Raw genomic sequence first — 21,629 nt, 5'->3', positions numbered from 1 at the left:
ACGGACGAGAATGCATTCCTATAGGCAAACGGATGACCATCCGTTAACCTCCACTTCCGTTTTTTTATCCTTTTTAAAAATGTACAAGGCTATGTCCAGATCCGTCAAAACAGATATTAACTGACGTTAACGGACAATGTCCATCAACGTCCGATCAGTTAAAGGGGTTGTAAAGCTTCTTTTTTTATTGTCTAAATAGGTTCCTTTAAGCTAGTGCATTGTTGGTTCACTTACCTTTTCCTTCGATTTCCCTTCTAAATGTTTTTTTTCTTTGTCTGAATTTCTCACTTCCCATTTCTCCTCAGTAAACCTCACACCATCATGCGAGCGGTGTTTAGTCAGCCAGAACAGCTTACTGAGGAGGAGGAACAGGAAGTGAGAAATTTAGACAAAAAAAAAAAATACATTTAGAAGGAAAAAAGATAAGTGAACCATTGCACTAGCTTAAAAGGAACCTATTTAGAAAATTAAAAAAACTAATCTTTACAACACCTTTAAGATCCATTTTGAAGAAATCATTCAAAGTTCATACTTTGTTTGTTTATCAAAGTGAAAAAACCTTTATTTTAACCACCTTCAGACCGGACCATTTTGCTGGTAAATGACCAGAGGTCTTTTTACACTTTGGCACTGCGCTGCTTTAACTGGTAATTGCGCGGTCATGCAATGTTGTACCCAAACGAAATTTGCGTCCTTTTCTTCCCACAAATAGAGCTTTCTTTTGATGGTATTTGATTGCCTCTGCGATTTTAATTTTTTGCGATATAAACGTAAAAAGACCGCAAATTTTGAAAAAAATTTATATTTTCTACTTTTTGTTATTAGAAAAATCCAATAAACTCAATTTTAGTCATACATTTAGGCCAAAATTTATTCAGCCACATGTCTTTGGTAAAAAAAAAGTCAATAACTGTATATTTATTGGTTTGCGCAAAAGTTGTCACATCTAAAAACTAAGGTACATTTTCTGGAATTTACGCAGCTTTTAGTTTATGACTGCCTATCTCATTTCTTGAGGTGGTAAAACAAAACCCCCCCCAAATGACCCCATTTTGGAAAGTAGACACCCTAAGGAAATTGATAAGAGGCATGTTGAGCCCATTGAATATTTTATTTTTTTGCCGCAAGCGATTGAATAATGACAAAAAAAAAATTTTTTTTTTTTTTACACAAAGTTGTCACTAAATGATATATTGCTCACACATGCCATGGTTATATGTGGAATTGTACCCCAAAATACATTCTGCTGCTTCTCCTGAGTACGGGGATACCACATGTGGTCGGCTTTTTGGAAGCCTAGCCGCGTACGGGGCCCCGAAAGCCAAGCACCGCCTTCAGGATTTCTAAGGGCATACATATGTCATTTTACTCCTCACTACCTATCACAGTTTTGAAGGCCATAAAATGCCAAGATGGCACAAAACCCCCACAAATGACCCCATTTTAGAAAGTAGACACCCCAAGCCATTTGCTGAGAGGCATGTTGAGTCCATGGAATATTTTATATTTTGCCACAAGTTGCGGGAAAAGTACAAACTTTTATTTTTTTTTATTTTTTTTTCACAAAGTTGTCACTAAATGATATATTGCTCACACATGCCAGGGGCATATGTGAAATGACACCCCAAAATAAATTCTGCTGCTTCTCCTGAGTACGGGGATACCACATGTGTGGGACTTTTTGGGAGCCTAGTCGCGTACGGGGCCCCGAAAACCAAGAACCGCCTTCAGGATTTCTAAGGGTGTAAATATTTGATTTCACACCTCACTACCTATCACAGTTTTGAAGGCCATAAAATGCCAAAATAGCACAAAACCCCCCAAAATGAACCCATTTTGGAAAGTAGACACCCCAAGCTATTTGCCGAGAGGCATGGTGAGTATTTTGCAGCTCTCATTTGTTTTTGAAAATGAAGAAAAAAAAAATAATGTATATTTTTTTTCTTTTTTTCAATTTTCAAAACTTTGTGACAAAAATGAAGGTCTGCAAAATACTAACCATACCTCTCGGCAAATAGCTTGGGGTGTCTCCTTTCCAAAATGGGGTCACTTGGGGGGATTTTGTGCTATCTGGGCATTCCATGGCCTCCGAAACTGTGATAGGCAGTGAGGAATGAAATCAAAAATTTACACCCTTAGAAATCCTGAAGGTGGTGCTTGGATTTTGGGGTACCGTACGCGGTTAGGCTCCCAAAAGGTCTCACACTTGTGGTATCCCCGTACTCAGGAGAAGCAACAGAATGTATTTTGGGGTGTAATTTTACATATAACCATGGCATGTTTGAACAATATATCATTTAATGACAACTTTGTGCAAAAAAAATAAAATAAAAAAATAATAATGTATTTTTTCCACAACTTTTGTCAAAATATAAAATATTCCATGGACTCGACATGCCTCTCAGCAAATAGCTTGGGGTGTCTACTTTCTAAAATGGGGTCATTTGGAGAGGTTTTGAACTGTCCTGGCATTTTATGCACAACATTTAGAAGCTTATGTCACACATCACCCACTCTTCTAACCACTTGAAGAAAAAGCCCTTTCTGACACTTTTTGTTTACATGAAAAAAAAAATTTTATTGCAAGAAAATTACTTTGAACCCCCAAACATGAAGTGTTTTTTTAAAGCAAAAGCCCTACCGATTAAAATGGTGGGTGTTTAATTTTTTTTTTTCACACGGTATTTGCGCAGCGATTTTTCAAACGCATTTTTTGGGGAAAAAACACACTTTTTTTTATTTTAATGCACTAAAAATCACTATATTGCCCAAATGTTTGATGAAATAAAAAATATGATCTTAGGCCGAGTACATGGATACCAAACATGACATGCTTTAAAATTGCGCAGAAACGTGCAGCGGCGACAAACTACGTACATTTTTAAAAGCCTTTAAATGCCTTTACAGGTGACCACTTTAGATTTACGGAGGAGGTCTACTGCTAAAATTAGTACCCTCGATCTGACCTTCGTGGTGATACCTCACATGCATGGTGCAATTGCTGTTTACATATGACACCAGACCAACGCTTGCGTTCCACGTTGCGCCTTAGCAGGGGGGGACAGGGGTGTTTTTTTTTATTTATTTTTTATTTTATTTTATTTTTTGCTTTTTTATTTTATTTTTAAACTGTTCCTTTCATTTATATATATTTTTTTATGATTTTTATTGTTATCTCAGGGAATGTAAATATCCCCTATGATTGCAATAGGTAGTGACAGGTACTCTTTTTTAAAAAAAATTAGGGTCTATCAGACCCTAGATCTCTCCTCTGTCCTCAAAGCATCTGACCACACCAAGATCGGTGTGATAAAATGCTTTCCCAATTTCCCAATGGCGCTGTTTACATCCCGCAAAATCTAAGTCATGAAATGCTCGTAGCTTCCGGTGTCTTAGGCCATAGAGATGATTGGAGCCATTCTGGTCTCTGATCAGCTCTATGGTCAGCTGGCGGAACCACCGGCTGCATTCTCAGGTTTCCTGTTGGGACAGGAGAGCCTGAGAAAACCATGGAAGATGGTGCGGGGGGGGGGGGGGGGGACATTCCCTCCCACTGCTTGTAAAAGTAGTCTAGAGGCTAATTAGCCGCTAGGATTGCTTTTACATAAAAGCCGACCGCTGGCTGAAAAGAATGATACCAAGATGATACCTAAACCTGCAGGCATCATTCTGGTATAAGCACTCAAAGTCCCGCAACATACCAGTATGTTGCTGGAACTGGTTGGGCATATATTGTAATTTTTTTTTCATGCAGCCTGTGGGCTGAACAAAAAAAAAATATTGATCGGTGGGTATGCCCACCATTAGATACCTCCCTTCATCCACCCACTTCTAATGGTGGGCATACATGCACCATTTATATATGCCGAAGCATGGGGGCATCCTCCCGCAAAAGGTAGGAGCAGATCGCTCCTCCACCCCTTATGCCCCCATGCTTCGGCATATATGCTCTTTTTTAACTGTGGTGGTGAAATCACCCCCGACAGTGCTGGAGTCGCGGCTTTATGTATCATGGGAGCAAACGCTGTTGCTGTCAAGATAAATAAATCCGCGCTGCAACTGAATGGCGTACCTGCTAAGCAAATGATGGTTAACAATAAAACAAAGTAACATTACAGTATAACAGTAAGATACCTGCAAAGCAAATACAAAAAAAAATAGCAAAAAATAACACATTTAACACAATCTGTGCCTAAAATATATATATGCCGAAGCATGGGGGCATCCTCCCGCAAAAAAGTTATGCCGCGTACATACATTCAAACTTTTCCACGGGCAAGCCCTCTGTCGGAATTTTGACTGTATGTACGTGGCATTAGGAGCAAAATCGCTCCTCCACCCCTTATGCCCCCATGCTTCGGCATATATGCTCTTTTTTAACTGTGGTGGTGAAATCACCTCCGACAGCGCTGGAGTCGTGGCTTTACATATCGTGGGAGCAAACGCTGTTGCTGTCAAGATAAATAAATCCACGCTACAGCTGAATGGCGTACCTGAAAACAAAAAATGGTTAACAATAAAACATTGCAGAATAGAATACAGTACAAAGGAGCAGAACAATAGAGAGAGAATAGAGAGAGAGAGAGAGAACAATAAAACGACAACTATTTTTGGTTTTTTTATTTTATATTTTTTTGGTTTTTTTACTTTTTTTTTTTTTAACACTTTTTTATGTAACTTTAACACTTCTGTTGTAACGGTTCCAGCGGTTTGGGTCTCTCAAAATGTGATGGCATCTTGGGAGACCCTGTGAACGTGTGCCTAGCCTGTGCAATGCTGTACCCTACGCTAATACTCAACTAGTTCATGGTAGCGTTCAAAACACTCACCCCGACAAAGACCAGGATTGCCAGGACAGCGTGGACAATAAGAACGGGTGTCACGCCTAAATCCGCGCTTTCTGCAGACACGACATTTTCTTTGGGGGGCTCGTTGGGTAGGGGTACTCGGGAGGACATAAGAATAATGCCTCTCATGCAGCCGGCTTACTGCATCTGGTAGGGGAAGGTGAGGTGGAGCACCGCCTGGATACAGAAGGGCTCTGACGATATCCTCCTGGAATTTGAGGAAGGATCCAGTCCGTCCTGAAGCTTTGTGTAGTACATAAGCATTCAGTATAGCCAATTGGAATAAATAAACAGACACTTTTTTGTACCAGCGTCTGGACTTACGGGCAACTAGATACGGCGCCAACAACTGGTCATTGAGGTCCACCCCTCCCATGTTAAGGTTATATTTGTGGACACAGAGGGGTTTCTCCACAATACCAGTCGCCGTAGGAATTTGGACCGTCGTGTCTGCATGAAGGGAGGTAAGAACGAAAACATTCTTATTATCCCTCCACTTCATAGCGAGCAAATTATTACTGCGCAAGCAGGCTCTCTCCCCCAGCCTAAGACGGGACTCTACAAGCCGCTGGGGAAAGCCCCGGCGATTAGGTCGCACAGTGCCACATGCTCCAATCTGCTGATCAAACAAGTGACTAAACAGTGGCACGCTTGTGTAATAATTGTCCACGTACAAGTGGTACCCCTTTCCGAATAAGGGTGACACCATGTCCCACACTATCTTGCCAGCGCTTCCTATGTAGTCAGGGCAGTTCTCCGGCTCTACGTGACTATCTTTACCCTCATAAACCATGAAACTACGTGTATAGCCTGTGGCCCTGTCACAGAGCTTATACATCTTGACCCTGTATCTGGAACGCTTGTTGGGGACGTATTGTTTGAATGACAAGCGACCAGAAAACTTAATCAGGGACTCATCAACGCAGAGAACTTGATCGGGAGTAAACAAGTCTGCAAAACGTTGGTTGAAGTGGTTTATGAGGGGCCGAATTTTGTAGAGCCGATCGTATTCAGGGTCTCCACGAGGACGACAGAGTTCATTGTCGCTGAAGTGCATGAACCGCAAAATCATCTCGTATCGTGCCCTGGACATGGAAGCAGAGAACACGCGCATATGGTGAATTGGGTCAGTGGACCAATATGACCGCAACTCACTCTTTTTGGTTATGCCCATGTTGAGGGAGAGGCCCAGAAAGATTTTAAATTCGGAAACCGTAACTGGTTTCCATTGTCTGGCAAGGGCGGACTGGGGAATAGTGGCGATGTGTTGAGCAGCGTACAAATTGGTTTGGTCCACAATAGATCTATAGAGATCTTCGGTGAAAAACAGTGAGTAAAAGTCAAGTGTCGTAAAATCAACTGTTTCCACGTTAATGCCAGGTTGGCCAGTGAATGGGGGGAAGTACGGGTTCTGCAGAAGTGGTGGGCACCCAAATAGGATTGGCGAATTCTGCAGGAAGGGCACTATGGGTACGACGGGCCTGTCTTTGTCTTCTTCTTGGTGGCAGCGGGACACTACTTGTGCTTGCCACCTCGCCAGCTTGAACTGCACTTATGGGACTCGCCACGTCACCACGTGATACTGCAGTGCTGGATGTAGGTCCAGGGTGTACTAGGCCGCTGGTGCTTGCCAGTTCACCAGAAGGATGAGCGGCTCTAGTACGTCTCTGCTCCATACGAGTGGCCTGCGGTTTATGCACCTCAACAACAGAATACATTCGGGATCGGGCACACCTGTCCCTAACAGAGGCCTCATCTCCGTCGTCAGAGCTATCTGTCATGGAGCCGCTGTCCTCTACAGGATCGTATTCTGAGCCTGAATCTGACAGATGAGTGACGTCCTCTTCACTATCTGTCATGCTCAGAAACGTGTAGGCCTCTTCACTAGTGTACCTTCGCTTTGCCATTTTGGGCTCTAAATTTAGGGGTACACTAGTGAGACTCACAGGTAAAAAAGCACCTAGCCTGTCAGCGACTGTTTCAAAACGCTACAAAAAAAACTGTTAGCGATCGCAGGGATCAAGCCTGACTCTGCGAACGCTGCAGTTATGTGTGTTGTGTTTTGTAAGTGACAGTGATCGATCGATACTGCACTTGGGTGGGCTGGGCTGGGCTTGGCGGAGGGGCTAAACGCAGGTGCTAGCAGGTATCTGGGCTGATCCCGCTAACAATGCGTTTTGGGAAACCTAAAATGCTGGCAACGCTAATATAGATCTGATCAGATACTATATTACTAAGGGAGGTGTATGCTTTGCGCGTGGGTGTTAGCGGTACTGGCACTAACCTGACGCTGGGGCGACGCAGGCCTTATCTGACCCTCAAACTTATATCACCCGCCGGGTGATCAGGGGGTTAAACCTTTATTAGGTAATAAATGGCGGGTGCCCTGAAACAAAAAAAAAAATAACTAACCAACCAGCGTCACCTGTAACAGTTATATGGTGATCACTGGTGAAAGGGTTAACTGGGGGGCAATCAGGGGGCTATGCGGTAGTATATGGGGGTCCCTGACGCTATAAAAAGCTGCAGCGAACCTAAATACTTACCTGCCTAACTAGCGTCACCTGTGACACTAATACAGCGATCAGAAAAACGATCGCTTATTAGTGACACTGGCGACGGGGGGTGATCACGGGGTTAAACCTTTATTGGGGGGGTTAGGGGGGCACCCTAGAGCTAAAGGGGGCTAGCCCTAACTGCCCTAACAGTTATTACAGTCACAAATGACACCAATGCAAAAAAATAAAAAAAAAATAAAAAAAAATGCAATTGGTGTCACTGTGACTGGGGGGGGCAGGGGGGATTGGGGGGTGATTGAGGGGTGATCAGGGGGGTGAAAAGTGTGCCTGGCGTGTTCTACTGTAAGTGTAGTGTTGGGTGCAACTCACGATCCTCTCTCCTCGGTGCCGGAACGAAAAAGACCGACACGAGGAGAGATTACTTCACCTCCTCTGCCTGTGTTTACATTACAGGAGAGGAAGTGATGTCACCGAGCATTTTCATTCGTCGGGAGCGATCGCGAGGGGGTGGCCATGAATGAATGGCCGTCCCCTCGTCCGGGATCGCTCCCGAACGAATACCGACCGCCGCAGGCACCGGGCGGGGGCCCGATCGGGCCCCCGACCCGCGGGCAGGCAAGGACGTACATGTAAGCCCTTATGCCTGCCCGTGCCATTCTGTCGACGTACATCGTCGTGCGGCGGTCGGCAAGTGGTTAAACGGGTTATGCAGAATAATAAAACTAAAACTGTTTTGAACATATTGTGTGCTTTTGTGTCTTTTTATGCTATCAAAACACAATGAAATAACCAAATTAACTAATTAATAAATGTAAATTTGCACTGATAGAGATATACATATATCTATATATCCATGGAACTTCTGATGGAGATAGAAAGTAGTCAGCAAATTGTTCACGCATGGCAATGTAGGATGGGAGCAGCAATGCTTTCTAGGTAATTTTCCTAAAGGCACAGAAACTGCTGTAAACGGATGAAAACGAATACAAAAAACGGATGGAAAAAAAAAAAAAAAAAAAAAAAAAAAAAAGGATGTATACGTGTACATTAACAAATGAAAACTGATATTAATAGAATGGAATACGGATGAAGAAACAGATAAGAACCGAGATGTTTTTAAGGTGGCTAAACTGATGGTGCCCGTGTGAAAAGGGGCCTAAAAAAAAATCTGACATACTGTATAACATTTAAACCCCTTTCACACTGGGGCCGGGGTGAGGGGCCTGTTAGCGCTAAAGCACTGCTCATTTTATCGCTGTTTAAGCTGTGCTTTTTGGCTGCTAGTGAGGCGCTTTTAACCTAAAAGAAGGGGTCAAAAACTCCCGCGTTGCGGTGCTTCCGAAGCGCTTTTCAGACACTTCCAAAGCGCCACCCATTCATTCCAATGGGCAGGGCATTTTGGGAGTGCTAAATACAGAGCTCCCAAACTGCCCCAAAAGGTGCTGCTTGCAGGGCTTTTCAGAACGTTGTGCAAGTGCACTGCCCCAGTGTGAAAAGTTACTTGAATGAATGGGAGGCGGTTTTCAGGTGCTTAGCAGAGGCTATTTCCAGCACTAAAGCACCTGAAAACTGCCCCAGTGTGAAAGGGGTCATAATGAGCAAATGGCTACTTGTTCTGTCTTATTTTAGATGGACCGATACTTGCAAAACAATGTGAAATAAACTGTAATGCAATATAAATACAAATAAATAAATACAAATAAAAACTACTAAAAAAAAAAAATCATAAATAAATACAATCTGGTCTGTGGGCCTGCGCTAAACTGATAAGTAATACACGCATAACACACACGTGCTCCACCCAAAAATAATAATTAGCCTGGCTAAAATTGGAAAGTACTGCCTACATATCACTTAATTCAGTACTATAAAAAAAAATATATAAAAACGTATGAATTGAACAAATATAATCTCTTTTTTTTTTATTATTAAAAGATATTAAAGTATGAAATAACATTCTTACATCCATTATTACATGCATTAATACTAATGCGTTTATGCCACTAGATGGAGACATATCACTTATTGAGTAAACTTACTGCCTGGCAAAGTCCTGAAAATGAACTCTAGCACTTCTGACCGAAGTTGCTGCTGAACGAGGATTGTTACCAGCTCTAAACAGGCCTTTACAGCAATGGCCTGGAGACTATGCTGCACGTATCCCTACTGCTGGCCATGGAGTGTGGAGGATAAGATTGTCTCTGGTCTATATACATGTGCCATTTTTAAAATATTTCTGCGAATGTAACCTTTGGTTTTAATAAGATCCATAGGGGGTGGAGTAGATTACTTATTAACCAGGTCTCAGGAAAGGGAGACGGGGTAGAAAACCCCTTGGGAATACAGAATCCAGTCTATGCTGCAAACCATCAAACTGTTGAAGACATTGACAGAGCATTTTGATTTGCAAGAACCCAAAGCAGCTACAGGGGTCTTCCACCTTAGGATTTCTTAATTACTGGCTACATAAGGCTGTCCATGGTTTTCTTCTGCCAAAAGGAAGAATGCCAATCACTTACGCAGAATGCACCTAATATTTGTGCATTATAGCCAATGCCCCTGGAGAGAGGGTTTAGTCAGTATCAGAGTAGGAATCAGGACATGGAGATGGTCACTTCCAATGAGATGTGGAACAGTAAACGGTGGCCCTCGACACGAGTTACAAATCCCGATAGAACCAGGAGGTTGATGCTATAAAATAAGAAATGCATTCTGCAGCCACATGGGAGGGATCAAAGAAAAGATCATAAGTGGAAACGGAGGCACATTGCTAAGAAGAGGAACTGCAAGCTATACAGAATGACTTTGCCTCAGCGCTACCAAACTTAAAGTGGTTGTAAACCCTTACAAACCACTTTGACCTACAGGTAAGCCTAGATTAAGGCTTCCCTGTAGGTCCAAGAAATATATTTGCCCGAAGACAGGCACCGATGTCTACGGCGCATGCGCCGTAGACAGCGGCGCGCAGGCGCACTGAGCGCAGCATTTCCAACAATGGAGCTGCCACGCGTGTCGGCTCCCGTGCGCATGCGCGGGAGTGACGTCATCGCGGCTCCGAGAGCTGCGAGACCCCACCGAAAAGATGGATGCGCCGGACTACAGGGGACAGCGGTGACATCGCTGGCTCCTGTGTCAGGTAAGTGACACATAATGGGCTACTAAGCGATGCATAGTAGTCCATTATGCTTTGCCTTTGCAGGGAATGAAAGAGGAAGTAAACCCATCAGGGTTTACATCCTCTTTAAAGCGGGAGTCCGCCGGGACTCCGTGTTTTTTTTTTTTTTTTTTTTTTTAAAGCCAGCAGCTACAAATACTGCAGCTGCTGACTTTTAAAATAGTGACACTTACCTGTCCAGCGCGCCCGCGATGTCGGCACCCGAAGCCGATCTCTAGATCGTCTCTCGGGTGCTGCCGTCGCCATCTTGGGTATGGGAATCAGGAAATGGAGCCTTTCGGCTTCATTTCCCGGTTCCCTACTGCGCATGCGCGAGTCGCGCTGCGCAATAAGGATGATCCCCGCTGCCTCTGGGATCTGTGTGTTTCCCATCAGGCAGCGGGGCACTTGCGGAAAGGGGTGGGCACTTGCGGAAAGGGGCGTAATCTACGCCCCTTTCCGCAGAGAGCTATCCCGGAAGTGGGTGCAGATACCTGTACTGTACAGGTATCTGCACCCCCCTGAAAGGTGCAAATTGTGGCGCCGGAGGGGGGGAGGGTTCCGATGAGCGGAAGGTCCACTTTAGGGTGGACCTCCGCTTTAAGATTGCATAGAAATGGTCCTAAAGTGGCCACTAGGGGGTGCACAAATTTAGCATCAAGCCCATCTTGAAAGCAGCAGGACAGAGGGGGATAAAGGGGGTTAGTAGTCTTTGCAGAGGTCCCCTCACAGCTGAATGTGTAATAGGAACAGGGAAAGAACCCCTTATTCAGGGGATAAGGAATTGTATAGAGGCTTTTTGGAAAATATTGGAAGGTGAACTTACACTTTAAATCTATGCTCAATGATAAATTTACCACAGTGCTGTCACTTTAGGAGCATGAATGTTATCCTTGGACTGCTAGTTGTTCATCAAATACCCAAACCAGACTTTAGGCAATTATTTGAACTAGTCATCACTATTCACAGCACTGTCCTCCTCATGCTATCAATGATACAGTGTTGCTGCCATACACATCCTTATTACTTATGCATTTATGTGAAAAACACACAAAATAAAAAGTCCCAATAAATTCCAGAAAATGTCTCTTGCAAAGCGTCTTGTTCCTAAAGTGCTCCAAAATATGTAATCATAAGGTGTTCCAGACATAAAAAGTGCTTCAGTGCTGCTAATCTTGCTTCACAGTGCTGAATGCATTTCTCTGCACCCAGTGGCACTCACCAGATGCTTTTGACTTTGCCTCTCAGCATCAAAGTCTTCAAGGCTCGAGAAACAACATTGTCATTGATTGCATGATAAGGACAGCTCTATGAATAGTGATTTACAGTTTAAATCTATGCCGTCTAGCTTAGTTCCATATGGTGCCGATTTCTTTGTGCTTTATTGTAAAAATGAGTCTAGTATTTTTATATGGCTTTATACCAACTTTCCCATGTTGATAATAAACACACAAATTGATCTTTCAGTGTACCGACTCGCATTAAAGTGGTTGTAAACCCTTACAAACCACTTTGACCTACAGGTAAGCCAAGATTAAGGCTTACCTGTAGGTCCAAGAAATATCTCCTAAAAACTTACACGGTTTAGGAGATATTTACAAAAAGACAGGCACCGCTGTCTATAGCGCATGTGCCGTAGACAGGGTGCCTATACGTATTTTTGTAAATATCTCCTAAACCGTGTAAGTTTAGGAGATATTTCTTCTAGATATTTCTTGGCGCTGAGTGGCCGGAGCAGCGGTACCCGGAAGAAGATGGACGCTCCAGACTACAGGGGACAGCGGTTACATCGCTGGCTCCTGTGTCAGGTAAGGGACACATAACGGGCTGCTATGAGATGCATAGTAGCCCATTATGCTTTACCTTTGCAGGGAGACAAAGAGGACGTAAACCCATCATGTCCTATGCAAACTGCTGGGAGTGTCAATTAAAAGTTAATGACACGCCCAAATCAGTTTGCATATCGCAGTGCGATTTGCAAACTCTGACAGGATTCTGCTGTGGACCAAAAAAAAGGGTCGTGTGCGAGTTTGATGCAAATTCAGCCATACGATCTTTATGGCCGAAATTTCAGAGATAGCATGCGATTTGCAGTGCGGTGCGAGTAACATCAGATCTTAGACATCGTACCAGTGGGAACCGGCCCTTAAAGGGGAAGTTCTGCTTTATACCTCCCCATTTCTTCTTATGGAACTTTTTTGGGGTGAGGTACTTATTCCTACTTCCAGTTGGAGAACCTAGGAGAATACACCTAAAGTCTTCTGGGACATGTTAAAGGTCCCAGCAGGCTGCGGACCATTCACATAGCGCAGCGTGGGTCACACGTGCACAGTGGAAAGCCAGCCGTGAAGCTGCAAGGAGTCACAGTCAGCTTTCCACGCTAAGCATACTGATGCCAGGGACCTGAGGACTGGAAAAGAACTGGCCCAGGTAAAAACAGCCCTGGATCCCAAGACGGGCAAGTGTTTGGCTTCTAATTATTTTCCAAACAGAGTGAAGAACCACGTTAGGTGGTTATGGATACATTGCTGGTAATGAAAAAAATAAAATAAAATAAAAAATAAAAAAATCAGGAGTTTACAATTAGTAGGCTGTGTGTGAAATTCCAAAAGACTACTGTAAGAAAGACAAGATACACTGTGGCAAGTGGCAAGATAATGAAAAGTATTTCATACCTGACATTGGGATCTCCACCCTTCTGCAAAATCATTGTCAGACATCTGAGAGCGCTCTCACTTTCCTTCCCTGAAGCTAGATGAATGGCTGCAATTCCATCTTGTAGGACTAAGTTTGGATCAGCACCACAGTTGAGAAGATTTTCAACTTCCCTGGAGGTCAAATAAAAATAAAAATAAAAAAAAAACACTAAATGAGAATATATTCTATCAAAAGAAAACAAACAAACAATACACCCAAAAACTAGTAAAAGAAAAAAAAAAAAAAAAACAACTGAAAGGGAAGAAGTTTGCTTTTAAAATATGGAGATCCCCCCAATGGGCGGTCTTCCTATCCCTGCGATTCCCTACTGTGCATTTAATTGAAATCAATGAAAACACATTAAATCTATGTCAATGTTCCGTGTGAAAACGTCAAATCATCCATGCGCACTGACGTGTAATTTAAATAGAAAAAAAAGTATCAGTAAGCATAGGTGCACGTCCAGCCTAAATTATGCAATAAGTACGGTGACCTTCGTTTAAAAGACATACAAAAAAATAAAGAAGACCTGTTAGGTCTGATTTGTTTTTAACTGCTTACAGACCGGAAGATTTGGCCGCTTAATGACCAGGCCATTTTTTGCGATACGCCACTGCGTCATTTTAACTGACAATTGCGCGGTCGGGAGGCGACGTACAAAAACAAAATTGACGGCCTTTTTTTACCCACAAATATAGATTTATTTTGGTGGTATTTGATCACCTCTGTGGTTTTTATTTTTTGCGCTATAAACAAAAAAACAGTGACAATTTTGTTGGAAAAAATTTTTTTTTTACTTTTTGCTATAATAAATATCCCCAAAAATGTTTTTACAAAAACAAAAATGTCTTCATCAGTTTAGGCTGATGTATATTCTTCTACATATACATATACATATACATATATATATATATATATATATATATATATATATATATATATATATATATATATATATATGTATGCGCAATAGGCGTATATTGATTGGTTTGCGCAAAAGTTATAGCGTCTACAAACTTTGGGAACGATTTATGGAATTATTATTATTTTTTTTTTATACTAGTAAATGGCAGTGGTCTGCAGTACTGTGATATTGCAGAGGACAGAGTGAACACTTGACATTTATACAGCGATTAGAGCTATAAAAATGCACTGATGACTGTGTAAATGTCACTGGCAAAGAAGGGTGTTAACACCAGTGGGCGATCAAGGGGTTAAACGTCTTCCTTAGTGTTTCTATCGGTATGGGGATAGGACTGACTGGAGGAGGAGACATATTGTTGTTCCTACTTACGGTACTAGGAACAAACTACATGTCTCCGCTTTCCTGACAGAACAGGGATTTGTGTGCTTCTACATACAAATCCCCATTCTAGCTCTTGTTCCCACAATCGCGGGTGGCCGGCGGCGATCACGCCCACTGGCCACGAGCATCAGGCCACGTGGGTGGCCGGCAGCTTTTAAAAGCGGGTACATCCTCCCTACGGCGATTGGCAGGTGGTTAAAGTTGCCAGCTCCAGAGACATCACCCTGTTCCAGGCATCACTCTGCATATGGACACTGATTGGAACAAGCATGCAGTCAGTCATTAGTTGATCGGGGGGGGGGGGGGGGGGGGCACACTGTGCAAACCAACTGCACAATTGAGGCAAGTATGATTTTTTTTTTTTTTTTTTTTTAAATAACGAAGGCTTACAAACACTTCCTAGGTAAAATTACCACAAGATCTATAAAAACGAGATGGTTCTTGGCCTTGCTTTAAAATGGGGTATTGTGGTTATCTCAATTTTTAAAGTAACAACAACGTGCAATAATGGGTGCAATCCTTCTCAATCAACAACCAGCTGTCATACATAATCAAAGGTGCACATTGACTGTACTCAGTCATCTTCAAGCATTTGCAGTGTGTCAGCCTGAGGTACATTCAGTATTCCGGCCACCATCTATGCACCCAACAGTTATTTCCACATCTTCTACTGAAGTTTAATAATTGCAGCCCACATCTGTAGTAGTTATAGGGTCTTACAAGAATCTCTAGGTAAATGTTGAAATCAGTTTGTGGACACACCCGTTACTGGAAACACTGTGCTACTAGGTCAGTGATGGTGAACCTTGGTACCCCAGATGTTTTGGAACTACATTTCCCATGATGCTCTGACACTCTGCAGTGCACTGGAGCATCAGGGGGAAATGTAGTTCCAAAACATCTGGGGTACCAAGGTTCGCCATAACTGTAGTAGGTCAACGTCAGAAAATGTACCCAACTCTGCCTTTTCACAGAACGAATACATCATAAAGGTATTTTGTGGATCTCTGATTAATAACACAGGAGGTCAGAGGTAGGGTGTTCTGCTTTAGGCCAGCCAGAAATAATGCAGGGGCCACAGACCACCACATAGGAGTTGTGGCAAGGTTAAACTAATAAAGCAACAATAGCACCAGAAATAACACTCTCCAGTAGTTTATTGCATATCAGAGTACAATGCATCTGGAAAGTATCCACAGTGCTACACTTTTTCCACATTTTGTTATGTTACAGCCTTATTCCAAAATGGATTAACCACTGGAAGAATTTACCCCCTTAATGACCAGGCCATTTTTCGCAATACTGCACTGCGTTACTTTAACTGACAATTGCGCGGTCGTTTATGTCCTTTTTAACCCACAAATAGAGCTTTCTTTTGGTGGTATTTGCGCACTTTGCACATCTCTGCAGTTTTAAATTTTTTGTGCTATAAACAATAAATTAAAAAAAAAAAAGCGATTTTTAGCAGAACTGTGACATTGTGATAGGGGTGTTGAAAATAATTGTTGAATCAATGCATCGCAATTCTGCATGGAATGCGGAGAAAGGCCGAATTGCAATTGCACCGACAACCTCATCCCTGCACCTCTGTCAGAGTCCTCCCCTCCCTACTCCTCTCCACCTGTATGTCACTGATCTTCCCCAGGGCGGTCGCTCACCAGTGCCTGGATGGATCCATACACAGCGGGCATCTCCCGCTATGTCATGGAGCTTTGATCTGTATATCCTGGCGTGTGCATCCTCCTCCTCCCGCAGCTGCCTCTTACATGGGGTCCTGTGATAGATGGAATGCTGAAGGAGGAAGAGGATGACACACACGCCAGGATATACAGATGCCTGCTGTGTATGGATCATTCCAGACACTGGCAAGTCTGGATTGATGGGGCACAGCGAGGTTTATCAACTGGCACAGGGAGGCGGCACTTGGCGCATCGTGGAATTGAATCGTTGACATGATAAATCATAATCTGAGTCTGAGTCAAAAAAAAAAAAAAAAACAGGCAGCCTGCCAAGTTTTTTCACAACATTGTCAGTGCTGGGAAAGAACTATAAACATTGTAACACGCATCTCTTTTTCAGAGATCAAAGGAATGAACTTCGTGGCAGTGTTTTCATTGCCCCTTTTTCATCACATTCAGAGACCCATCACATTTTGCTACCCGCTGGAGTGCGCATGCGCGACACCGCCATGTGCGTTCCAACACTGTTGTAAGACCACTTTGCCACAGGGTCGATCGCCACGCTTTGGGCATGGCCTCGCTTGGCATAATTATAATGAATGAAATACTTGTATAGCGCACAATGCGAACTGAATCGCCTCTAGGCGCTGTGCCCATCCAACTCTATGTCCACTTGGATGGTGAGGCTTGAACCTGGACTCAGGGGAAGATCGCTACAATGTTGGAGCACATGTGGTGGCGTCGCTTATGCACCGTCCAGCGTGTAGCCAAATGAGATGGGTCGCAATAATGTGACAAACACCCCCATATGCATCAGGCCTAAATCAAAATTTGCTGTCCAATGTACTTTATCAGCCATGACCACTGAATACAGTAAAACTGCACACACTTCCTATAGAAAACAACGACAAAAAGTGGAGAATTTACTAAAAATGGGGCAGCTGTGCAAAGGAACCAATCAGCTTCTATGTTCAGCTTGCTCGGTTACGCTTTCGGAACGAAAGACCGAAGCTGATTGGTTGCCGTGGTACAGTTCCTCTACATTGGATACATTCCCCCTTGCTAGTTTGGTTTGGCTTCCATAGACTACACACAGACAGACAGACGGAGCTGTAAACACGTCCGGACATGTCCTTCCATAAACAAACGCGTACAGGAGGTGACATGACAGAACGCTCGGTTCAGGTCCCATAGTGAAGCCAGGAAGCTCTAATCACAATGTACTCCCCGGGTGGACTCTTACTTGGCGTCTTCATTCTCCACCGCTTCACACAGCTTCCTAGCCAGAGCCGCCATGCTCCATTCACAGCGAGGAACCCTCAGGACTGAGTGGCGAGCTAATGGTAACATAACCCGAGTCCAGTGTATGGCGACTCCATCACCGTACGTTATTATTCACCATTGTATACAGTACACACAGGCCGGTGTCTTGTGAAATAGGGTCCTCCATCAGATGCTGTCCCCTGCGTACTGCGCATGCGCAGTACACAGGAGCACAGATTCCGAAAATTGCCGAGGACGAACGGCGCCTGCGCCGTGAGTCCAGGTTCTATCCCCACTATCCAAGTGGACATAGAGTTAGAATAAAAAAGAGCCGAGCGCAGCGAGGCCGAGCCCGAAGCGTGGCGAGCGAAGCTCGCCCGCGAGGGGCCCTCTAAAATTCTAAACCCTATGTCCGCTTGGATAGTGGGGCTACCTCCTCCACTCACGGCGCAGGCGCCGTTCAGCTTCGGAGATTTTCCGAAGCTTCGTCTGCTCCGTACTGCGCATGCGCAGTACGGAACGGACACATATGGATGGCCGGACTCTATTAGGCAGAACACCGGCCATTCAAAACTCCCTCGCCAGCCACCTTACTCCGCCCCGATGTGCCCGCCCCCATCAGCAGCCCCGCCCTACTGTGCCCAGACACACCCATGTGTCCGCCCCCATCAGTAAGCTAAGCTCTGCGTACACTGCGCTCGTAGCCCCGCCCCACTGTTTCTAGACACACCCATGTGTCCGCCCCCATCAGTCGTGGAGCTCGGCGTACACTGCGCTCGTAGCCGCGCCCCTGGCACAGCTGAGCTCCTCAGTCTTCTCACGCACAGTAGTGGTGACAGGAAGACGTGTGTTCTGTCACAGGGACGGATCTAGCATTGGCTGCTGCTGTGTACACTGCGAGAGCCTCGCCACCCAGTACGGTCACAGCCAGCAGTGTGACCACATAATACTGCTGGCGGTCACCGTATTGTGAATTTCCAGAAGGGCTAGACAGTGGTGGCGGTGTTTTTTTTGTTTTTTTGGGAGGTCTCAGTGTTGCCAACATACCAGACTGATATTTACTGACACGATACCCAAAATTTACTGGCACAGCCAAGGTTTTACTGGCATTTCCAAGAGGTGCAAAATTACAGTGCAAAATTTCAATAATTAGGCTACAAACAATGACAGATGATGGCTACAGCGCAGACCTACTTTGCTGGGAAGGCGTCAATAGACGTTCCATGCTTGAGCGGCCTGCGCGCCCCCGATCAGCGAGTCTATGCGACTCGGCTGATCACAGATCAGAGTAAGGGGTCGATCCTGACCCCTTACCACGTGATCAGCTGTCAGCCAATGACGTGTGATCTAAACAGCCGGTAATCGGCTATTTTTTTTCTCCTCACAAAGAAAAAAGAAGCCAATCACCATCAGCTGTGAGAGGGGCATCAGTCCCGATCGTGGAGAGCCTCTGCAGAGGCTTCTGTGCCACCCACCAGTGCACAACAATGCCGCCTACCAGTTCCCACTAGTGCCACCTACCAGTACCCACAGTGCCACCTATAAATGTCACCAATCAGTGCCTCATCACCAGTGCTGCCTACCAATGCCATCTATCAGTGACATCATCAGTGCCACCCATCAGTGCCGTCTGATCAGTGTCGCCTTATCTGTGCCTATCAGTGCAGCCTCATCAGCGAATATAAATGAAGGAGAAAAATTACCTGTTTGCAAAATGTTATAACAAACTATGAAACATGTTTTTTATTTATTTTTTTCAAAAATTTCTGCGCACACCTATTGCGTGGTCATGAGACACTGTAACCAAACCATATGACATGTTTTCATACAAATAGAGCTTTGGTTCTATTTAATTAGCACCAGCGTTTTTAATTTTTACTAAATAAACTAAAAATTACCAAAAATGTTGAGTTTTCTTTGTTTCTGTTATAAAATTTAGCAAATAAATAACCTTTCTTCATAAATTTAGGCCAAACTGTCATCTGCTATATTTCTTTAGTGACAATAACCCATATCAGTTTATATGTTATTATTTAGTCTGTAGGAAAGTTTTACAAACTAAGGTTTATATGGGATAATTGATCAATTCTGATGTACCAACAGCCTATCTAATTTCTTGAAACCCAAAAAACAAAATTACCCCTTTTTGGAAAGTAGACAGCCCAAGGTATTTAGTAAGAGGCATGGCATTTTTTTTTTTACATTGTAATATTTTTTGTCACAATTTTTTTGGAAAATGAAGAGATTAATAGGAAATAATTTTTTTTACAATTTTCTAATTTTTTTTACATACTCACCATTGCAGTACAGCATTATCATATAATGCGTGGCGACGATCAGGGACACTGGTGACAGTATGTAAAAATAATAATAATGTTGTTACATTTTTTAAAAATAAAATTTGAGTTTTTTATTACATTTTTATTTATTTTATTTTTTTTTATTTTTTTTTTTATACAGTGTGACCAGAACGATACTGTTTCACCATAGTATAAAATGTACTACTCTGGGAAAGTGATCAAGATTTTTCTTTTTTTTTACATATTATGATGGCTTATACCAATGAATTTCACTGGCAACAGCAACCATTTTTACTGAATGAAACTGATTTATTCAGTGTTTACTATTGTGATTAGCTGTGGTTGGCCTGAACACTGATCAGTCATTGACTGTGTCCGATGCATACAACCAGTGACAGATCACGGCGGAGCACAATCCGTGAGGTGAACACAAGGTGCGTTGCGGGAAGACCTCATATGATGTCCACCCGGAATGATGAATGTCTCACCCCCCCTCCAATGACTCATTTTTGGAAAATAGACAGTCCAAGGTATTTAGTAATAGGCATAGTTTTGTGAAGTTGTAATTTTTTGTCATCATTTTCTTTTTATTAAATTGAATATTTTTTTTCCACATTTGTTTTTTTACATACTGTCACCAGTACAGTACAGTAGTATCATATGACTGGAGTGGCAGTGATCATGAATACTGACTGGTTCACCCCTACAATAGAATAACATTGGTCATTGGGGATAGGATAGCCTTGTATATCCTCAATCCAGTGGAGAATGAAGGACCAAAAAGGTTGAATAAGTAGGCAATATCACCAAATATGGGCATGGGTGGCAACAGCCCCGCAACCTCTCCAACATAGTTCAGATGACTCCGGGAACATGTTGTGCAGGTGTATGATTCCACCATGAGAGTAGCTTGTAGTTAACCTCTGCAACCTTTGAGGAAATGGAGGAGGTATGCACCAGTTGGAGCATGGCAGCATGTTGGTCTTTCTCTTTTTTTTTTTTACTTTTTTTTTTTTACATAATTTCTTCAGAGTAATTCAGTGTTACCACAGTGACACAATACTGCTCTGGAGGGAGGTAATCAGGGATTTTTTTTTTACACTGTTATTGCTTATAAGTGATGATCACTGTTATAGGCAATAGTTAACAGTCATAAATAGCCTCTCATTCATGATGGCTTTGCTTACTGTTGACATGCTGTGATTGGGTACAGCTAATCACATGGCACAGAGTGCTGTGATTAACCCAGGTACTATGTGATAGCTGTGGGCCAATCACAGCATCACAATAGTAAGCAAACACAGTCATGAATGGAAGCCATTCATGGCTGTTTTGTTTACATTGTATTCATGTGATCACTATAACCAATCATAGCAATCACATCCTGCCCCATCAGCTGTGTCCTCTTTAGCCGCTCAGATTATTTCTTTTCCCAGCTTTGGAATTTCCGGCTGAAAAAACTGATACCTCATTGATTGCTGCAGCAATGACCAAGATATTACCTTTCCTATCCAGCGACATACCAGTATGTCACTGGACGGGAAGTGGTTAATTCTAATGTCAATCAGTCTCCAAGGTGATCTTTTATTGACCATAGGCTCCTGTTGCTGTCAGTCAAACTCCTGTGAGGAGGGAACTGGGGCCTGGCTTACTGGTACTGTGTGTGTCTATGGACCCACACAGCCTGACTTGGGAGTGTGCTAACATGGGTGCCCTCTTAGCACCCAACTTGCTGAGGGGGCATTCTGAAGAAAAAGGAAAAGGAGACAGCACCAGTGGGGACTGCCAAAGATGAGGTAAAAGGCCCTTCTGTGCAATACCATTGCACACAGCTGGTAAACATAACCTCTTTTTTCTATGTGCC

General features: G+C 43.4%; 1 protein-coding gene across 1 annotated transcript in view; it reads right to left on the bottom strand.

The window, feature by feature from the left end:
* The window catches only part of ANKLE1 (ankyrin repeat and LEM domain containing 1), a 74,503-nt gene extending 56,707 nt beyond the window's left edge, over positions 1–17,796 (bottom strand). Inside the window, exons 1-2 of the mRNA XM_077476322.1 lie at positions 17,446–17,796; positions 13,196–13,348 (exon numbers count right to left, since the gene is read on the bottom strand). Of these exons, the coding sequence (XP_077332448.1) occupies positions 13,196–13,348; positions 17,446–17,552 (260 nt within the window). The 5' untranslated portion in view covers positions 17,553–17,796. The remainder of the gene's footprint in view (positions 1–13,195; positions 13,349–17,445) is intronic.
* Between the last annotated feature and the right edge of the window lie 3,833 nt (positions 17,797–21,629).

The sequence above is a fragment of the Lithobates pipiens genome, unplaced genomic scaffold, assembly GCF_037356315.1.
Source record: "Lithobates pipiens isolate NorthernLeopardFrog02 unplaced genomic scaffold, aLitPip1_a1.2 Scaffold_13, whole genome shotgun sequence".
In the NCBI taxonomy this organism is placed as follows: domain Eukaryota; kingdom Metazoa; phylum Chordata; class Amphibia; order Anura; family Ranidae; genus Lithobates; species Lithobates pipiens.
This window is presented reverse-complemented; position numbering and strand designations above follow the sequence as displayed.